Here is a 16,233-nt window from a genome sequence, read left to right on the forward strand (position 1 = left end):
TCAGTAATATTCTAATTTTCTGATATGATGAATTTGAGATTTTCATTTGTTGTCATTTGTAATCATCAAAATTAAACGAAATAAACATTTGAAATATATGAGTTTGTATGTAATGTATGAATATAATATACAAGTTTCACTTTTTAAATGGAATCACTGAAATCAATCTACTTTTTCATGATATTCTAATTTTATGACCAGCACCTGTAAATTAGTTTGTTTGCAGGGGTTTTCAGTTTATCCCCTGAACGGCATGTCCCAAATTAACTTTTGGCCGTGCAAATTAGTCATTTAAATGAATCCCACAGTCCACACGATGATCTAAATTTGTTGCCTCAACAAAAGTGAGACAATCCACAGATATTAGTTATAAATTTGGGGACTAAAAGATGAGAATCACCTGCAAGACTATTAGCAAAAATATGATTAGATGATCTAAAATGGTTTTGATAACTTTTGCCATACGTTTTTCACTGACGGTGAGCTTCAGCAACACAGAGAGCAGGTGTTGAAGATACGTTACAAATGCGTGGCAGCGTGTGCTTTCACACATGGATTAGGTGTTTCACATGTGCCATATGTGTTTCTTGGCAGAAAATACTGCAAATAAAGCTCATAAAGAAAGTGTGAAGGGGTATTTTGTGCTCTTGAGGATTTTCTTAACTTCAGGAAAGGAGCCCCCGGGTGGAATGAAGGGGTGGTGAGGCAGAGTGAAGTAAACCAGCAGATGTTCACCTGAACACATTCAACTTGGCCGTTGTGTACCAGATCTGTCTCACTTTATTAGGAGACTATGTTATCACAAAAATAATTAGTTTTATTGAAACTAGACCTCATATTGGAGTATGTACTTCACAGTGTGGGCTTATTTGTTATTCATTTGTGTGATAGAACTTGACATTTATGTAAAAATTAGTTTTTCTTTCGTCTGCATCATCACATTTCAGGGAGACATGTTATAAGGAGGAACTAAAACCAGAGTTCTTACACGATGTGTTTCTGCTCTTGCTTTTTGTCAAACTCCGTTTCTTCAGGATATGTGTTTCCGAGTGCCCCAGTGGCTTTTTCCGCGACGACAGGAAGCGCTGCAAGAAGTGCTCCTCCTTGTGCGAGACCTGCGTCGGGAGTCGTAGCGACCAGTGCATCTCGTGCAAGAGCGGTTACCACTTCATCGAGGGCTCCAACACATGCGTCGCCAACTGTGCCGACGGCTTCTACCTCGACAGCAGTACGTGTTTACGCCACCTCGGCTGGTTCCACGATTCTGCCACTCTTAACGAATGAGCACACGTGACGCCACACAATGTAGTCAGGGATTCTTTAGCAAACACCCCCCTCCCTTTGCTTTTGCACCCGTTTTCTCATAAAATGCTGCATCAACATCAGATTCTAATAAACCTAACGTTTGTGGGGACATTGTTTTAAATAGGATTCACTGAACAGAAAACTAGGTAGTGGCTGCTCAGTTTTGACTCTTACTTGAAGTTACTTTACTGACCATCTATCAAATTATCAAGGATTCCTGGTTTCACTGAAATTACTCAAAGCTGGAATGGGTTTTCCACAAATGGGAAAGCAGGCTGGACTTTTAAAAAAAACATCTGTCCACCATCTGCTTTGCAGTAAAAAAATAAATAAATCAGGAAAAGTGCTTTTGCTCTCCAGCTCACAGTGATGCCATTTTGTCCTTGATGTAACGACTAGCTGCTTGTTTATTTTCATGTACTTTATGAATCCAACAGGACCAAAAAAAACTATTCTAGCAGCAGGTTTTCTTCCACAAAAATAAAGTTTAATGATAACTAAAATAAAACAGATCTACAGGGACTCCCTTTGGGTTTAATTCTAGTAAATTTGCCTTTTTGTTTCTTTATAATAAATGGAGTTGTGCTGGGAATCCGCATGAAAATGATCTTTTTATAGATTAGACTTGGGTTCGAGACGTGTGCCAGTCTGAATGAATCCAGATCAGGAACAAAAGACTCCATATATCTGTTAATTATCTGTATGTTTTTGCAGCCACATTAGTGTAAATCCTGGCAGGACTTCTGGCAGCGGATCTGAAGTGATCACAGTTCAGTCGTAATATTTCATCAGGCCAAAATCTAGTGGAGACTTTTCCCTTTGAAATGTTGGCTCAGCTTAACATTGTGTTGTTTCTTTTAAACGAGCAAACTAGTTTACTTTCTTTTTATCACTCTGCCAGCAAAACTAGAAGAATTCTTGCTTCTTTTTTTCAACACACTGACAGATGAGTTTTTTTTGTTTTTGCACTTTTCAGAATCGAGAAAATTGTAAAGAAAATTATGTGACGTTGGGTGAATAAAGTGAGATACTTTATGCTGAAGATAACCTTAGAGATTGTGGGCACCTACCCTTAAAATCATTAAAGATGGGATTGTTTTTAGAATTCTGATACTGCCCGGTTACGTTCTTCGTCACGTAGTGTTTTTCTGCTAAAAGTGGTGAATTAATAATGATCCACATTTCTTAAGAACTGTCTAATGTCCATTTAGTTTACTAGCAATTTGACATGAAAAGGGGAAAAAAAGGAAGAAATTACTCCTGCTTTAATTGAATTGCTGTTAAATAAGACATAAAATGGCCTTTTCTTTTTGTTGAAATCATTTCACAGTCTGTCTAAGTCTTTCTTCATCAACCCTTAATAATTTTGCGATTCTTAGAAATCTCTCCAGTAACCTTTAATTATGCTCCATCTCCCCCTGTTGTGCTCTTTTTGTCATAGCAAAGCTGCATAAAAACCTGCAGGGAATATGACATTCATGAGTCTTTTTTTTTAATATAGAAACAACAACTTTAATTAGTAAATGTCATCAAACCTTTGTCTTTAAATGATAGTTGTTGCTGAGGGCAGCGGGTCCAAGTGTGAAGTGAAACTTTGTCTTATTGCCTGAAGTCGTCCGTTTGAAACACTCCACTGAAATCAAGTTTTTAAAACTGTTGAGCTGCTGTGGAAAATATGAAAACAAAACAAAGAGACATATTTATTATATTAAAAGATGTACCTAGGATTTTGTTGTTGTTGTTTTTCTTAAATATATGCCCATTTTTCACTTGAGAGGGGATTTTTAGAAATCTTCCTTGCAGCATAATTTTTGTTTTTGCCCATTCAGTTGATTTCATTATTCATCCACTTAAATCGCAGCCCTTCCTCCCATCTTATACTCCTCACTAGTTGTTTTTATCCTTTTGATACCGTTTTGTTTTTGTTTTTTTTTCTCCCGAATGCATCTTAAATCCAGTCCAGCCGCTGTTTGACAATCTCTCTGTCTTTTAGATTCCAACATATGCAGAAGATGTCAAGAAAACTGCAAGAAATGCACAAGCTTCAATATTTGCACAGAATGTAAACGGGGGACGAGGTAAGCTGGAAGCCATATTGAACTGAAAAAAAAAACCAATTCCTGATTAGATTAAAAGAGCTGATTCATTTGGTGTCTTGCTGTAGCAAAAAGAGGTTGGATAGGAAAGAAACTTTTATAATGACAGTCTAACATTTTCTCACCTCATGCAGTAATTGATCATTTCTATGCAAGTGAGGAAGATTGAAACATTTTTCTCCATCTGTCTTCATTTACTTTCACATTAGTTTTCCCTTTTCTTTTGCCTTTATGAACAAATGTTGTGAGACAAATTGCTCGTCTTAAGCAAGAGCCTTTTTGTTGCACCTGTATGCCACCTTGTAGCTGTTAAGAACCGCCATAAATCATCCTCAGGTGTGATTTCTTACAGTCTGCTATGTTTTAGGAAACATTTGTCTTTCATTCACACCTTCACGCACACTCATTTCTACACCCTAGCTTTTGACCACTGTGGAAGAAACGTGACTAAACGGCAAATTCTCAGATTATTGGAGGACTCCACCTTTCCAACCACAAAAAAAGCCTAATTTCCCTCAAGAATATGTCTTGATTTTTTATTTTTTTTAATCAGGTAATTCATACAAAAATGTTTAAAACTGCTGAAAATCTGCATTGAGTGTCAGTGTTGTGGTTTCATGATAACAATCTTTTGTTGCTCTGCAGGGATACTCTGCTGCTAATTTAGAGCCGCATATTACAGTGAGTTGGGGTTTTGGGTTTACAGCATGAAACGATGAAGAAACCAGGATTTTTCTCACTTGGGAGCCCAAAGTGAGCAAACCTATATTTACCCTGTGACCCAGACGTATTCACATCTACAAAAGCTTGTCACATAATGAGGATATTTAATGTTTGGAGGAGCTTTTATTAGAAACCCTGAAGTTTTAGTTATGTTCAAGTTTATTTTATTTGTGGGTTTTTTTTGACCACTACACTTGACCTGAGAGAGGATAGGGCGTTTTAAAGTGATGTAATTTCCAAAGGATCATGAACGCAACACTTGAAGTGTTTTAAAACATTTTGAGGTCTTGAACCTAACTGTAAGTGTTCAATGCAGCCAGAGGTGGAGGTGGAGGCCATATTTCCCCAGAACGCCATTGAAATCTCGCTAAGACTCGGTCTACACACACACACACACACACACACGCTCTGCTCCCCCTCTTCCACTTAGCCCTACATTAATGCTCTGTTAGGAGCCAGGGAGGAAGAGAGGACCAGATCATTTCTGGGAAACTGTGGCTAACGCATACCAGCTGTTTTTCAGCTCGGCGCAGCGAACTCACAACCTGTTCTCACTGTGACTTCACAGAAAGGGACTTTATAACCTCCAAACCTGCATTCGGACTGACCTTTATCCTGACATCTGGCACAAAAGCCAAAATCACTTGTTCTGGGTCAAAACCACAGATGCTTTTCCAGACTGATCTTTTTTTTCCCTGCATGTTAGACAAAATATGCACCAAAGGCCAGTTGTTATGTACACCATCCAGGAGAAAGTACTACTAGTTCTGCAGGTGTTTTTTCTTTGTTTACTTTGTTTTGTCTTTGCTCTTATGGTGTCAGACCATCTTTCTCTAATATGGAGCTTTACCTAAATGCTTTTTGGTGAAATTTGCCATGAAGGTATGAATATGTGTTTTATCTTTTCTTTTTTTTTTCTCCCAGTCTTCAAGGAAACAAGTGTCAGATGACCTGCCACCCAGGAACTTATTACAACGGCCACAGGAGGACTTGTGAGCACTGTCATCGAGCCTGTGCCACCTGCGCAGGTGGGAGGAGATTTAATAACAAACTACCACTCGGCAGACAGTTGTAATAAGCTTTTTGATAAGGTATTTTGAGGATATGTATATATTCCCGTGTTCTGCAGGCACAGGTGCAGAAGCATGCACCAAGTGTGCAGATGGATATTTGCTCGAGGACTGGCGGTGTGTGTTGACGTGCAGCCCTGGTACTTACCTGTCAGAGCAAACCTCAGACAACGGACAGGTGCAGAGGTCCTGTAAGAAGTGAGTCAGCACGCCTGCGAACACTTTAACACAACACAGCAGTCTGAAATGTTTTGCCCTTTTGTTTTTTGTTTTATTAAAGGGCTGAAAAAGCAAACCTTTTTTTGTCCACGAAAGTGAAGTTTAGGTTTATATCTTAATTAAAATCCAAATATATCTATTTCTAGTACAATTTTCCCTGCTCCGATTAACTTCAAAAGCTGCCTTGATATCCATCCAATTGCCACTCCAACAAAATATGTATAACAAGCATCCAAAAAAATTGTCACATTGAAGTCTTTTATGATATTTAGAAGTGGGTTTCTTCCTCCAATCAGAAATATGCAATGTTTTTTGGACTTGCTTTTCTTTTCCAGCCTTAGAATGAGAACTACTGACCAGTACTTTTTGTTTTTGAAGTAAAGAGCTTTACTATAAACTGGCACAAAATGCCTGGAAAAAAAAATCCTCTCTTTACATGCATAATCTGAATCCTTAAGCTACACGTCTAAAGAATTCTCCAAAAATTCAGGCTCCATAAATCATTTTGAATCCTACCATACATCTTTTTCATAAATGCTACATAACTGAGACTAATATTCTATTTGCATGACCAGTATTGTTATATTAAGAATAATACATTAAAATAGTCACTGAGTTCATTCAGACAACCTACAGCAGAGAGTGTAGTTTAAATGAAATGCTTTAAAATGATAAAAACTAACAAAAACAGCTGTTATGATAGATATTGTGGAGATTTGCTGCAGACAAATCTGATGCCTCACTCTTTTATAATATTAATGTGTGTACGGGGAAAAGGAGAAATTAAAACAAAATTTGAGGTACTTCATTATTTGAAAAGTAAGTCTTATATCATAATCTATCTCACAGAGTCCATTTCCCTTATTATTCCTTATGATGCATTCCTGGTTTCACTCTCTCAGCTTGAATTATTTATTGCTCTCTTGACCCTTCATTTCTCTCAGTTTTCGTCTCTGTCAGCTCCTCCTCCTTTAATAAGAAACTTAGCTCAGATCACGTCCATTTTCACCCAGGGTGGGATTTTTGATTCAGCTGTGTTCCCAATTTTCCGTTTTACTCTTTACTTCGCCTCTTAGTTCCTAACAAACATCACAGTTAACTGTCGTTGGAAATGAAGAGAATTTATGAACTCCGGATATTATTCCCCTATGTTCCATGGTTTAAAGAGGAAGTTCAGAAACTTTGAAATGGAGTTTTGTGGAAAGGTTATGGTCAATTAATATCTTACCTGTTGTAGATAGTACTTTGAGTGACTTCATTTTGGAGAAATTTAGATAAATTCTGACCGAATTTATGAGCTAAGTCTGAGCAAAGCCAAGACCAAACAGATTTCTGTCGTCCTAAAACGACTCAAACCTCAAAACCTTTAGACATGTGAACACGGTTTTATAAACCTTTATTCCATTGTCAAATTCTCATTACACGGCTGTTTATATATAATTTTATGGTTATTTACAGGTGCAAATGGCAGGAGCAGCTAGTTGTTGCACTTCAGGTGCAGCGAGATCATAATATTTCTGTCAGAATAACCATGTAATGCAGAACTGATGACAATGTGAGGATTGTAAAAATGGTATGGCTATGAAATTTTCGAGACTGAAGTTGTTTTTAGGACAGCAGCGATCCACTTTGGTCTTTACTCCGCTCAGACTGGCCATCAGTCTGGTCAGAATTAAACTCTTTTTTTCTTCAAGCTGAGTTTGTTCAAAGAGAACAACATGAACAGGTGTGATGTTAACCATTCATAACTTTGCCACAAAAACAACCATTTAACAGATCTGTTGGCTGCTGTTTCGCCCACTAACAGCTTACTATGTGAAGCACACTCTGGAGTAAAACAAATAATGAACATATATTCAATAAATATGGGTTTTTTTTAATTACTTCAGGTAATGTCCTTTGTTTTGTTTTCTTTTCCCTGGGTTGCAACTAATTAGCGACTGAAAACAGGTGAGTTTTCTGTTGTGACCAGCGAGCCGTGTGGCCACATTTCTAGGGGGGCTGTTTTTGAAGCTTACATCCTTTTTTCACGAGCACAGCTTGTAAAACTGCAGTCTTGGCTGTGCACATTATTTTGTTGTTCACTTCCTCCCACAGCATACCGGCCTCAGCAGCTGCCCCCACATTTATGATATAATCCACCGGAGGACACTTAAAATGAACACCGGGCAGTTTAGGCCAGTTTTTCTATATTTTTTATTGCTCATCCATCGGTGTGGGGTTTTTGACCTGGACATGTCGGATGTTTCCTGTCGTTAGAGAGCTCCCCGCAGGTGTTAAAATTCAGCTCTGGCTCTCTTGAAACGACTCTGTGACTATTTTTGAGGAAAACAAATTGTCGCCCTACGTTCAAAACTCAAGTGAGCCCCTCTGCGACGAACACAAAGAAACTGGGAACCATCACAAATGTTTTTGTGACACTTTGGAGACTCCCTCACATATCATTCGCCGACGAAACCAGCCCAGTGAGATGCTGGCATGAGGCGTATTTATTCATGCAAATGGCTCATAAGAGTTACAAATCCTGATGTGATTCTTCGTACATCCTTCACCAGGTGTGACAATAGCTGCTTCGAGTGTTTGGGTCCAGGGGAGAGAAACTGCAGCAGCTGTAATAATGGTTACAATCTGGAGTCAGGAGCCTGTGTGGTCAGCACCATCTGCAAAGATGGTGAGTTGTCAGCTTTCATATTTTTACATGGTCCTTACGTCTGTACATTTTGTTCCTATCTCCCAGAGAAGATGTATATATCTACTGTGCTGTGAAATTATTCAGTAAAAAAAAAAAAGTTTGACTATTCAACTGTCCAGAGAGGTGACACATTTAAAATATTCTACTAAAGTTTAGATGCAGAAATGAAAAAAAGCAGTAACTCCAAACTGCACTGTTGTGAAGCACAGAGAAGGATTTTGCTTGTGTCCTTTTAAAAATATGTTTAACATTGCACTAACACCTTTAATTAAACTGCTCACTGTTTCAGCTTTAAAGCAGGAAAGTTGTCTGTCTTCACTTCCTTTTAGTTTTATGTGCTACGTATTAACAATATGAACGTGTTATTAATATGAAGACTAACTGAAAATACTCCCTGGCAAGATCCCTTTCTTTTATTCTAACAAAGCTTATCTTTTCTTGGTTTGTTTTCTTTTAAATGCTGAAAAGCTTCTTGATAACTTCCATTTGTCATCTTTGCATTATCTTTAGCTGTATGTTTTCTTTGTTTTGTTCCCTGTGCTTCCTGGTCTGGTCATTTTGTTCTCAAAACTGTGCATGTCGGGCGTACCAATCTGTAAAAGGAAAAACTTCTGTGTTTTACTAACAATCTGATGTCACAGTCTGATTCTGCTGCTTTGACTAAAGCCTGCGATCTGCTGCTTTAGCCAAAACCTTTAACTTAAGATGAAAACATGGCCGTGTGATGAGATGAAGCTCTGTGGAGAAAAATGGCTTCACAGCGTGACCTTTCTATTGAAAATGATTCTGCATTAAGTGCACCCTCAGCCTGTTTCCTGCCGTCCTGAGTCAGAGGCCTTGTTATGCAGACTGACAGCTAAAAAATAAGATGCTCTTTATAAACGAACTTGCGTGCAGGTTGCTCAGACTGATGGTCCACTGTTGGTCTTTTTGTTTGGTGAAATGACACAAAGTTGTAAGTTTTATAAAAAAAAATTTTTTTACTTTTACTAATTGTGTGACATTTTTTTCTCTCTTTCTGTTTCTCCTAAATCTTTTTTTCTCCCCCCCGTTTCTCCTGACACGGATCCAATCACTCCGCTGGACTACAATCATTTTCCACCTCGATGAACATCACCTGTGATTGGATCAAAACGCTCTTCCTGTCACCTGAACCTGTCTCCTGACCAATCATGCGACTCTACCTTTTATTCAACCACGACCGATGCTTCTGCCCTCTGTTGTTTGTTTGTTTGTGTGTTTTTGTGTGGCTGTCTCTCCCCTTTCCCTCCTTCCAACCCCCCCCCTGCTGTATCTTTTCTTCCTGCTCTGTGGAAAGCAAATGAAGAATCTTGGGCGGAAGGCAGTTTCTGCGTGCTAGTTAAAAGGAACAATCTTTGCCAGAGGAGAGTGCTGCAGCAGCTGTGCTGCAGAACGTGCTCGCAAAAGGGGTGACTGAACGTAGTCGCCGCGCATAAAGGGAGCGCGGGGGGGGGACGAATGTGGGGGCACAGGGGGCACCCCCTCCTTCTCAACCCCCCCTGCCCACGCATTCACAGTCACATAATTTATAAGAAAATCTGTGCCTCTTAAAAAGGACTGCATCGGAGGTGCGATGACAGGACTACAACAAACCTACCTTTTTCTGTACGGGGGACATACATGTGGTCAGGGCTTAAAACGACTGGGACTTACTTAAAAAAAAACAAAAAAAAAAACGAGCTAATGAAAACAAACATAAAAATAAAAACAAAAGAATAAAAGTGTTGGTATTTTGTGACCAAAGCATTGATGCCAAAATAATTGAACCTTCTTTTTTTTTTTTGTTGCCAGTGTACAAAGCATAGATAAAAACAGGAGCCACTCAGCCTGTGAATCGCTCAATACATCTGTGTGCATTTTTAAAATATATATATATATTTTGGCCCCTCTTTCTCATCTCTCTTCAGTGTTAACAATAAACAGATGGAAAGTAAATATACATTAGAAAAGGCCATGGTTTTCTGCCTGTAAATATATGTCTGAGAAGAAGAAAAAAAAAGTACTCACTCAGTAATGTGAAAATTATGCGTGTCTGGGCTGACTTTGTTTTTTTTGGGAGAGAAGACAAATTCACAGTTTAATATACACCACACACACGCACACACACAGTGCACTGATGCATATACACACGCCACACACACGCACTTATAAACATAAACACAGGCGCATAAATTAGCCACTACTTGAAGTTGCAGACGCTGCAGTGTTTGTCGAGACTGATGCACGTTACTGACCAGAATAAACTCATTTCATTTACTTCAAACATCAGGCTGCCCCTCTTTAAATAGTGTGTGTGTGTGTTTATCTTCATTGGTGTGTCTCGGAGAATGCCATTAATTCTTGATGTAAGCCCAGACAGCATTGATTTATTCAAGAGGTGTACTACAAGACGAGTCGATAGTCATTCTTTCCAGATCATTCTGCTGGGTGGGAACGCTGCAGTAAATTATGATGACTCTTTGTGGTCTTAGGGATGTACCGATGCCACGTTTTCACACACAAGATCAAGTTTCTTGATATGAAACTTTTGGCCTAAAACTGAGGAATGATTTTATCCACTGCAGTGACTTAACGGCTTAAAGCTTCACCTTTTATTTTATCAGATAAAGAAACTGAAATTTCACTTGGCTTCCCTTTCTACATGCCATTATATAATATGAATATTGTATCTGTATCGGTGCATCCCTACATGTTACTGTTCTCAAATAAAATAGAGTTTTAGAAGTTTCTGCTCTCTTCATTCCATTATATTGACAAAAACGCATCGACTGGGGCACCCTGCTAAACCATGGACAAGTAAGGTCAAGTAATGGCACAGAGATGACTCTTTTGTCATGTTTTATTCGCAGATAAAGCTCACTGATTGGCAGGCTGATGGTTTTTATTGATATTATAGTCAAAATTCAGATTTAGAAACCTTGTAGTCAGTCAAGCCTCGGGAAAAAAATAAAAATAAAACAAAGCTTTTTATTCTCTGTTTACATTGTATTTAGTAGTGTTAAAAGTGAACTGAATGAAGAGTCGAATTAAAAAAAAACAAACATTTAAATATTTTTGAGCCAAAAAAAAACAAACAAAAAATACATATTTTTGTGATAAGGCCAGGACATTGCAGATATCTGTCTGCCTCTGAACCTTACCTGATGGAGCTCAAACATTATTCTGGAGATGCTGGATTTAACTAAAAGAAAATATTAAGAATTTTATTGTTTTTCTTGGGTTGTCATGCCTGCAGCTTGAGCATTTACAGTATTAGATGAATTGTTGTACTGTCAGCTGGTTATGGTTCTTGATTTGTAATAAAGGTTGATGAATCCCCTGTTTTTGGTTAACAAACAACAACAGCAACAACAACAAAAAAAAAACTTAATCCTGGTCATTGTTTAAGATGACTTGTGACTGTGTGTGATAGCAGACACACACACACGCAAACCCTCATATAAAAGCTGTTTTTAATGTGTACGTGTGACATATCTGTGACAATGCATTATTAATGTTACTCAAAATCCTAGTTTTGAAAAATACTTTTTTTTTTTTTACTTAAGTGTTCTTATTAAAATGTTTAATCTGTTCATGGTTTTGTTGTCTTTCAGTTTCCATTAATCCCATTTTTGACAGCATGAAGTAACCGGTTTTCACCAATTTATTGTGGATAAGTTCGATCACGTTGGTTAGGTGAAAGTTTCTCATGCTGGACTCGGAGCACATGTTTGTGCTCTTAATGACAATTAGAGAATAAATATTACCAAATGTTAGGTTTCGCTGCCTCGTTAAATGTGTCTGCTTCATGTCGTAATTGTGCTTTCGTGCAGGAGGACTGGATGAGAGTGAGTGCGGAGTTTATAATCTATGGATTTATTGTCAGATCCTCAGCAGCCAGCTTTCTGGCCACATCGCAGTAATTGTTTTGTCAGATTCAATTTTTAAGGTTTTCCTGGAGGGGAATTCCTTTGTTACTGCGCTCCAGTGGGGAAATAAAATGAGTAAACAGATGATTGAAACTGACACACAGCAAATAAAATACAGCGAATAGAAAGCGTTATCTAAACATGTTTGAACTGAAATAGTAAATAAAAAAATCTACTTGTAATTAAATAAATTTATGTACCAGAGTAGTTTTTTATTGTGGGGTTTTTTATGTTATAATAATGGAGTAGTATTTCTATTATTGTGAGACGTTTTACATAAATTTGATAAAATCTTAATAGCATCAAACTTGTTTTCAATGATTTATGATCTCTGGGATTAAATATTATGCATCCTGTTCTAATCAGTGAAATAACACATACTAACAGTCTGACGTAATGTGGTTGGATAGTGAAAGGTCAAAACGGAACACCTTACACAACTATTTCTAAAACAGGCGAGCAGCAGGAGGATTAAAACTTTATCCACACTCGGGGTAAAAATTTATTGTCTTGTTTATGTGACCTTTGTCAAAGAACGGCAACACCTTCAAAAAAGGTCCAGAGTTTGTCCGTCACATTTAAACACGTGTATGAACAATTCTGTACAACTGATTTGGCTTTTTTTAGTTTTATCTTATAAAATCTTATAAATAATGTAAAGTCTTTTTTTTTCACAGTCAATACATGGGGCCTTTTCAAATTTAAAATGACAGTCTGCTTTCTCCAAGCGTTCATCCCAAATCTCTCTAATTAAAGCTTTATTTGCTCCGGTTTTTGAGCTGACTCCATAGAAACAGACGCGTCCACGTTGTGGGTAGCCGATGAGGAGCTTTTGCTGCAGAGATTAATAATACATATCTGAACCCAGGTCAAGAAATACACAGCCACTGATAAACAAAATGTGGGTAATATTCCTCTGCCACCCCCCGCAGGGCCTAATAAAGTCATATTTTTTGACCCATTAGATTTGCAGAGGGCAGGAGGAGGAAGGGTCAGGGAATTGGGATGCAGAATCAGGTGTGTCAGTGAGACAGCAGCTCTTTTTTTTTTTTTTTCCGAACAGACTCCTAAAAGACTCAGGCGAGTTCATTACAGAGGAAAAGTTTTACTACCGCGAGTGAAAAGCTCTGTTTCTTCTCTCCATTCAGTTCCTGTTTGGCAGTGACGAGTCCAAAGTGTCTGTTTCTGCTGAGTGGAGCTGTGCAGCTTTCTGCCCCCCCCCNGAACTTGGCTCTCTGTTTGTTTGTGAGGGTAGGGGTGGGAGGTGGTGGTGGGGGGGACAAATAGAAGGACAGGGAGACAGTTTGTGTGTGTGAGGAAGAGTGACAGCATTTATTCGGGGGCCTGTTTGAATGCTTTCAGCAGAGCTCCTCTGAATGGGAAGCCACTGCCTGTTGTGTTTGTACACAAAGGAGCTCTTTTGTTTTTCCAAGGAACAATTGAGCTTTTCACAGAAATCCAGAGAGCACGGACAATCTCACCGCTGCCTCGTAGGATGCTCTCTTTCACGCACAAACAGACACCCAGCTCCATGGTTATGCCTAAACCAGTGTCTGTCACCTTTGTCTTACACCAAAGTGGAACAGGAGACAATGTTTCTGCCTCTTTTGTTAAAAGTTTTTTTCATTAAAACCAACAGTGAAGTTGAAGGTTTTGGAAACTCTTCTCTAGTTAGTTTACTCAGAAACACAAACTAATTTGGCCAGCAGTAATTAAGGGTGCCAATCGACGCAAAAGCATTAAAGCAACCGTATTACTATCCTGTTAAAAATAACCTGTGTCTCATCTTACAGCTTTAAAACAAAACATGCAAATTATAGCCTGCATCAAAATGTGCAGCTTGATCTAGAACAGTGTGCAATGACCTTTGGGAGCGGCGCGTCGCACGATGACAAAATCTGCAAGAAAAGAAATGAATGGAGATCAGTGGAATTTTGGCACGAGGAGCCCCAGCCTACTCTGGAGCTCGGGAGCTCGGGCATACTTCACAGTAGGAACATTATTCAAAGTTCAAACGGGTCACAGAAAGCTGGACTTTATATGCCTGAACTGTTATTTTGATGTCTTTCATGGTTTTTACACAATCGCAGTTGAAGTTTTATGATTTTTCCACAGAATGTTCAACTCAGTTGATGATGTCAAACTCTCACCTTTTGAGCTGCCTAAGATTTTCCAATCTTTTCCAAACAAACTCTTCTCACTCCCACAACTCTTCTCAGTACATATCCAGGTTATGCATCAGAACATAGACATTATTTTGCCTTCTTTCACCTGGTGTGTCTCTCACTGCTGTAGGACTTGTTATTTTCTCTCAGATCTCCCAAGAATGATGAGAGTTCACAGCCGAGCTTCAAACGAATTCAGCTTTATTTTAGCTCAAAATATTCTCTTCAAAACAGGCAGTGAAGGGTGTGTTTGAACTTGTCGTATCTCCTACACAAAACACCAGAAACATGAAAAATGCACAAGTGTGACCATCGGAGGCTTCGTCTGCTCACGGTTCAAAATTCAGATCAGACTTGTAGTTGCTGCACAGCGACTGTTTGTTTGAGGCTTACTTTTCAGTTTCTGTCTGCCTCTCAATAACTTGGCAGTCAGGGAGTGAGAGACACAAGTGTGTGGTTACCATGGTGACCATATAGAGCCACTGGCAGCAGCTTAAACATTTTATCTCAGTGCTCTTACCACTTCATACATCAAATTGTAGGCATTTTTTTCTGAGATTATTACAAACTGATGTTGGACTTTTTGGACTGTTTATATTATGCATTGAGTGCGTTTTTACCGTTATAATAGTGCATAATGACAATTACATATCTACCCGGGGTGTGATAATATTTTCAGTTCAATGATTACCCTGCCAGGTGTTGAGGTTAGGTTTCTGGCAGCCAAAACTCAATTTCCTGTCTGCGTTTGGCCTTTCGAGTCCCACGCACATTTTCAGCATTTTTACCAGCGGAGGATGTCGACACGGAGCGAGAGGAAAAGATGGTGGATGATTCTGCTTAATTTCTGCTCTAATTAGCCTCTCCTCCAGAGGCCTCGTGATGCTGCCATTACCTGGTCACAAATAACAGTCACCAGAGGTAAATGGCTCCAGAGTGCCTCATTTACAGTTTTAATAGTGAGGCTAAATAGGATTTTGGCACCATTTTTGTTCCCCACTTGTCCTGGTTAGAGGCTGAAAATGGCTCCAGCTTGTCAGTAAAATCCACTTCACTTTAATTTTGTGTCTTTGCATGATGGAGAAAAATCACACGAGCATAAAGGGGCCGTAAAAATTCATCACAGAAAGCAGAACAAAAACTTTCTGCAGTGAGCAAGTGGTTCTAAACCATAAGTCACAACTAAAAATGACTCCGTGGAAAAGTTTTAAACCATCTTTTATTTCGCTCTGCTTTGCTTCCATGCAGCCAGACTTTCCTGTAATCTTAATGTGGGTTTGATCAATTATTCTCCAGAAAGTGTTCAAAGTTTTTTTCTGTTGTACTCTGGCTTCTCGTGATCATGGTTTTTGTGGTTCTTGTTTGCTGTTTTGTTTTATTCCTTTTGTTACTAAGTTCTTATTACCGCCACTATGGAGGTTATGTTTCAGTAAAGTTGGTTTGTCTGTCTGTTTGCAAGATTACTTAAAAACTAACAAACAGATTTTGATGAAAATTTAAAAAATGTCACAAAAAAACAAGTGATTAAATTTTTTACAACCCTATGGTCTTAGTGGAGTTTTCCGCTCGCCGAACGCTTCTAGTTTTTTATGTTTTTTTGTTCTTATATTTATTTATTTATTAGATTTCTTGTGTTTATTTGTTTTGTTTCCTCTGAATCTTCCTGCATTCTCAGCCATTTTCCCTTTTCCTTTTGGTCAATATCTGAAAGTTAAGCTATTTTTGTATTTTCTACGGTCAGTTAGCTGTGGCAGCCATCTTGAAAGGATTAGACTCTAAATTGTAATCGGTGGCAGATGTACATCCAGTGATTATTTCCTGAGTGTGGTTCATGAGATATTTTGCTGACAGACTGAGTTGACTCCAAAAGTTAAAGCCAACATTTTAAACAAAATCCTGCATGATCAGTTAGTGCTCAAGTTATGTGTTGGGCATCAGTTTCAGCTTCCACCACACCTTATTTTACCTCAGTATGTGTAAGACTGACTGAGCTGCAGACGATTTTTGCTTCCTAGGGTTGATTAGCTTCAATTG

General features: G+C 38.6%; 1 protein-coding gene across 3 annotated transcripts in view; it reads left to right on the plus strand.

Annotated features, from left to right (window-relative positions):
• Window positions 1-11,698, plus strand: part of pcsk5b (proprotein convertase subtilisin/kexin type 5b) — a 57,270-nt gene extending 45,572 nt beyond the window's left edge. For 2 of the 3 annotated variants that reach the window (XM_017413806.3, XM_017413807.3), the window contains exons 16-21: window positions 1,035-1,228; window positions 3,299-3,383; window positions 5,049-5,152; window positions 5,254-5,392; window positions 7,969-8,084; window positions 9,424-11,698. In XM_017413806.3, coding sequence (XP_017269295.1) covers window positions 1,035-1,228; window positions 3,299-3,383; window positions 5,049-5,152; window positions 5,254-5,392; window positions 7,969-8,084; window positions 9,424-9,539 — 754 coding nt within the window. In that variant the 3' untranslated portion in view covers window positions 9,540-11,698. The remainder of the gene's footprint in view (window positions 1-1,034; window positions 1,229-3,298; window positions 3,384-5,048; window positions 5,153-5,253; window positions 5,393-7,968; window positions 8,085-9,423) is intronic. The other variant, XM_017413808.3, reaches the window with a different exon arrangement.
• Window positions 11,699-16,233: the final 4,535 nt, after the last annotated feature.

This window comes from Kryptolebias marmoratus, linkage group LG1 (assembly GCF_001649575.2).
Source record: "Kryptolebias marmoratus isolate JLee-2015 linkage group LG1, ASM164957v2, whole genome shotgun sequence".
Classification (NCBI taxonomy): domain Eukaryota; kingdom Metazoa; phylum Chordata; class Actinopteri; order Cyprinodontiformes; family Rivulidae; genus Kryptolebias; species Kryptolebias marmoratus.